Genomic DNA, 5,544 nt, shown 5'->3' on the forward strand with positions numbered 1-5,544 from the left:
ATGGGGATGTTCTGTACTTTTTTCATGGCATGACATGGGGGTGTACTGTATATTGTTCATGGCATGACATGGGGGTGTACATTGTTCATGGCATGACATGGAGGTGTACTGTACATTGTTCATGGCATGACATGGGGTGTACTAAACATTGTTCATGGCATGACATGGGGTGTACATTGTTCATGGCATGACATGGGGGTGTACTGTACAATGTTCATGGCATGACATGGGGTAGTGTACTGTACTTTGTTCATGGCATGACACGGGGGGGTGCTAAACATTGTTCATGGCATGACATGGGGTGTACTGTACATTGTTCATGGTATGACATGAGGGTGTACTGTACATTGTTCATGGTATGACATGAGGGTTTACTGTACATTGTTCATGGTATGACATGAGGGTGTACTGCACATTGTTCATGGTATGACATGGGAGTGTACATTGTTCATGGCATTACATGGGGGTGTACTGTACATTGTTCATGGCATGACATGGGGGTGTACATTGTTCATGGCATTACATGGGGTGTACTGTACATTGTTCATGGTATGACAAGAGGGTGTACAACGTACTATGAAGTTATCTTATTCGTTCCTCTCATAGTTTTCACTTTTCCTCTTGTCACACAACCGAAAACTTGGGTTATTTAATTCATTCTTTACATCCATGACCTCTGTAGACTTTGTTAGTAGTTAGTAGTTCATGTTTCCTTCCTGCCTTATTCCTCCAGTCCGTACATACCAATGCTTCACGTCCTTATACAGAACAATATTTCATCCAGAGACCCTGAGGCACTCATAATGTCAACAGAAGAAGGTTACTCTTATTCCCAAGTGCCCGCCTCATGCACCTGTTCGTCCTAAGGATTGTCGAGGAATCGTGTTGTTGCAGTTTCTTTCTATATAACTTGTGAACATCTGAAATTTCTCACTGATATAAAGTAAACTTATGTAATGCTTACCTACAATTAGTTATTACCTATGTGCAGGTACCGTAAGTGAAGAGTAACTAAGAATATACTGGTCCGAATTAATTATCGATACCATTATTAATTCCACTACTTGGGTGTTTGGTTGTTAGTTTCGGTCTTCTTGCACACTACGGAATTCGCTTCAAATTTCGAGTTAACTGGAGAAGAGACTAATATGTGAGTCAATTGCTTGCGAGAAATTGTTATTGTTGACATAGAGTGTACGATATGAGAATGGCAGGAATGTAGGATGTGTGCAGAGACTGGTGGACGCACGTTACACTCACAGTCAACGCACATCAGAACATAGGTATATGGGTCATCAAGTCTCCTGTTAGGCAATACAGCCGTGCCCGCCACTGATAGCTGTTTTATGTAACTGGAAAAAGTCGGCATGTGTTGGTTACGAAAGTCTGGCGATGAATACACGGCATGTGGTATAAGAGATAGTCATGGAGGTGGCCTCGTTACTCGACACAATTCTAGCAAGTATGAAGAAGAGCCAGACACTGCTGCTGCTAGTCCTCCTCGACTACGTCGCTGCTACCCTCTACGAAGACTGTGGTACGTCATAGTGTCATAGTTGAGGTACCTCATCCTCGTTCAAGAAACTTAACACGCTTGCAGTGAAGGTCGATCTCATGGTCTGCCTTTAACTTTATTACACCTTTTTCATATATTTTTACTTGTTTTTTTCTTCTGGTTCTACTGTAAACGCCTTTCCTATCTTAAAACTGAAAGTACTGTGCCATATCAATGTGAACAAACTTGTATACTCGTATTTTTTTTTAATGGGGATTAGCCCACCCGGGTAAAGATCACCAACCCACATCGAGGCCTGGAGGGCAAAAAAAAAAAGCATAGAAAAAAGCAAAAGAAGACTCAATTTGCATCATAAAAAATACAGAAATGGAAAGAAAAACCTAAAACAGATCAATAATAAGAAAATATATGTTGTGTTGTCAAAGTAAGAGAAACAATTGAGACCCTGCAACTGTGTGTAAATGAGACAGAAAGTAAGATCAGCAACCTGGGACTTTAATGATTCTTGAGAGTGAAACAATTTCCTTTAATAATTCCCATTTCAGTAATAAAGGTGTATAAAATATTGGACTCGGGCACATATGTATCAATGATATAAAGATGTAGGCACTTCATATACCGACTAATATTTCTTTCCATCACAGTACAAAATTTATCTTCAGTCAGTCGACTAATGTGAACATCTTACATTATTTGTAAAAAAAAGAAAGAAATAAAACAACAAGTAGGAGGTGGTCATGTTATACCAAATTTATATATTGCAGGTTCCGTGGCGCGGATAGTAAGAGTTGATATCGAGGACTGCATTCTGCCTCCCTGCCACGTTACTCGACCAGACATTCAGGACGTCAACATCACCTTCTCCCCAAGTAAGTCAACTCCTCATACCTCTCCTCGTTTATACTGACCTTCGTGTAACCAGACTCACATTTAGCATCTCAGCGCGAGCACTTTAGTAATACCGGCTCAGTATACTGAGGTTAGTGAAAAATCACACCTTCGTCCTCACCCCGATTTTTTACTGACCCTAGGATTGTGCTGGGTATACTGTGTTAATATCTTATTGATTGATATCTAGATACATTCCCGATACCATGTTTTCTAAATAAACCAGATCATGATACAATGTTAATTGTTAACGCTCATGACACAATGTTAACGCTCGCTGCCAATTTCTGTACCAGTATGAGTTCACCTGTTACTGTGGTCTCTCGTCTCAAAGTTAGTGAGACTTGTTTCTACAGGAGACTAAGATTTCCCACTATTTTCCGGTTCTACAGAACTTGGTAGCGAAGGAATAACTTTAACCAATATAATAATCGTCTTTTATTTGATGACCTTCCTTACTAAACTGACTTTTATAATCACTCAACAAGAAAACTTTCCAGCGTTGTCAACAAGTAAAATGAACGCAGACTTTTTTTCTAATTCCTAGTGTAAATTCCATTCGTCCACCAACAAGTCAAAACGCTAACATGTAGCCACACTATTTAAATTTACTAACATACCCACAAGCAAATTTTTAATCTGGGGCTGATACTATGATTACCTTAAAATATAAGTATAACGCCCTAAAAAACACACACCTTAGGCCTAGAATATTGGAAATTTATTTTTAATTTAAAATCCTTGACCAAGTAACGACGTATCCTAGCTTATGTAACCCCCTCCCCCTCCTCGCCCCAAAGTTGTCAACTACATACAACAACGGAAAAACTAACTAACTAGTGACATAATATAAACAATCCGAAAGAAGATATTTTTTCTATATTAAAAGTTGAGTGCCCCCAAAATGTTAGGGCCGTGTTTGGCTGCACAATCTGAACACCCTTTAATCCGGCACTGCTAACATTGCATCTTGGCCTCTTATATTACGAGGGCTTGTTATCACGACATGAAACTGTTCTGACTGTAACACAATACTACTCTTCACAGTTGATGTGGTTCAGAAGTTTGACGCAACATTAGACGCTAGGATCGATGGCATTCACTTCCCGTGGCCGGGCCCCGGGGGCTGCAAGCTGCTGGTGGATGGTGAGTGTCCCCTGGAGGCGAACGGTACTTACCTGTACCATGCTGTGATGCCCGTCCTGAAGGAGTACCCGGCGGTGAGTGCCATGAGTTACATCACTACTCTTATTTAGTAACATAAATTGGTGAAGCATTGATATTCCATTTGCCCAATTAAACTTAAAGGCAGTTTAGTGTTAAAAGTGGGAACTGTTCTCTGACTGTTTCACGTATTGCACTGTCATGGCTTCTGACTTCTGACAGTCTTTCTCTAGATAAAGTTTTTATTTAATGTTGTCAATTTAATATGACAAGATTTTGCTTATTCCCTCCTTTATAAGTGGTTGAAGTAAATATGTGCTAGGATGCCTTTGTATTATTCTAATGCAGTACACACACTAAACACGCAGAGTGAAAGAAGTAATGGGAAGGAGATAATTACTGTACATTATTCAGAATAACAGGTAAATGTGACCACCTTTCGACACCAAGAATATTTCCTTCAGTTATCTACTTTCACATTATATGCATATCTGTTCATAGTGATAATGACTACTATCCGTTTCTGTTAAGTAAGAAGGTAACTTTTAATACTATTTCTATGTTGATGCTGATCTTCCACGTTGGTTGCAGCTGTCAGTGTATGTCACATGGATCATACGGGACAACCAAGGCCTCAACCAAGTCTGCATCTCTTTCCCCGTCATCATATCCTAGAATAACCTCCTGCTGCTAGATACCTCGTGTCCGTCCAGCAACCAGTTACATGTGAGAGAGAGAAACTGTGATTTTTATTAATTAAACACTATAAATTTACAGTGGTTTAAGATCTTCCCTAGAGCGTTATTACTACTCGAGCTAACAGTAAAAAAAAAGTGAAATTGGTTCATATCTAATAAAGAAAAGAGTTTAATCTTAGAACCATAACAACGCGAGTAAAACATTAATAACTAACGAAACACACTAATGTACAGGCTTAAAATCATGACAAAAATGTGGACAGTAAAATTCCTAGAATAGAGTAACAAAGAAGAGACCAAACGTCCAAACGGCAAGTAATCTGATTAATGGTGAAATGATAAATTAAAAATAAAAATTATAAGACATACATTTGTGCCCATTGAAGAAATTTGGGGAGGTGGGGGAAAGTATATTATCCCTTACCTGGCAAATATTTACTGGCTTGATATTTTCCATCAGAGATATAGCCAGTGACAGTAAAAAAACACTTGACAAATCACTCCATAATTTCCTCGCATGTCAACAGCCTCCTAAGTTATATTTATCTGTGTTGTTTAAGTCATCAGGTGAATGATTTAAATGCCGTATTATATTTTCTTTCATCAGAGGAGCTTATTAACTTTTACAACTCGGTTAACAAGTAATTAAGAGGATATTTAAGGTTAGTTTGGTTTAGTTATGAGAATTAAACATTATATATTAAAACTTCCCCTTACGACCTGGGTCACCACTCTAAGCCAAACTTTCCCCGTACGACCCGGATCACCACTCCAGGCCAGACTCTCCTCCTACGACCCACCACTCCAGGCCAGACTCTCCTCCTACGACTCACCACTCCAAGCCAAACTTTTCCCTTACGACCCGGATCACCACTCCAGGCCAGACTCTCCTCCTACGACCCACCATTTCAGGCCAGAATCCCCCTACGACAGTTCTCGGACGGCTTAACCTGTTATGCTAGGTTATTAGAGAAAACAAAAAACAAAAGGCACTAGGTCCGGGATGGAGGCGTCCCATAAATGCCACCACAAGTAGGACAGTGGCAAGTGGCCAGTGCTGTGTCTGCTGAAGGTGAGGACGCAGTAGACGGTATCACACGCACTCCTCTCACTACCATTTAGGTCGCCTCCGATTTGGCAGACTCCGTAAAGTACGCTGGCATGACGTAGGCCTTAGCCTACCCTAACCTAGTCAAAATCTGAACTCAAACCTTGTCGTGGGTTAAACTCTGTTTGAACTTGCGGTAGGAGAGGACCAACCAGAGCGTGTCATGGGCT

General features: G+C 40.2%; 1 protein-coding gene across 1 annotated transcript in view; it reads left to right on the forward strand.

The window, feature by feature from the left end:
- Positions 1 to 1,413: 1,413 nt before the first annotated feature.
- The window catches only part of LOC121859612 (NPC intracellular cholesterol transporter 2-like), a 13,337-nt gene continuing 9,206 nt past the window's right edge, over positions 1,414 to 5,544 (forward strand). The window contains exons 1-4 of the mRNA XM_042356551.1: positions 1,414 to 1,537; positions 2,281 to 2,385; positions 3,452 to 3,624; positions 4,160 to 4,305. Of these exons, the coding sequence (XP_042212485.1) occupies positions 1,426 to 1,537; positions 2,281 to 2,385; positions 3,452 to 3,624; positions 4,160 to 4,243 (474 nt within the window). The 5' untranslated portion in view covers positions 1,414 to 1,425 and the 3' untranslated portion in view covers positions 4,244 to 4,305. The remainder of the gene's footprint in view (positions 1,538 to 2,280; positions 2,386 to 3,451; positions 3,625 to 4,159; positions 4,306 to 5,544) is intronic.

This window comes from Homarus americanus, unplaced genomic scaffold (assembly GCF_018991925.1).
Source record: "Homarus americanus isolate GMGI-L3 unplaced genomic scaffold, GMGI_Hamer_2.0 scaffold7626, whole genome shotgun sequence".
NCBI lineage: Eukaryota > Metazoa > Arthropoda > Malacostraca > Decapoda > Nephropidae > Homarus > Homarus americanus.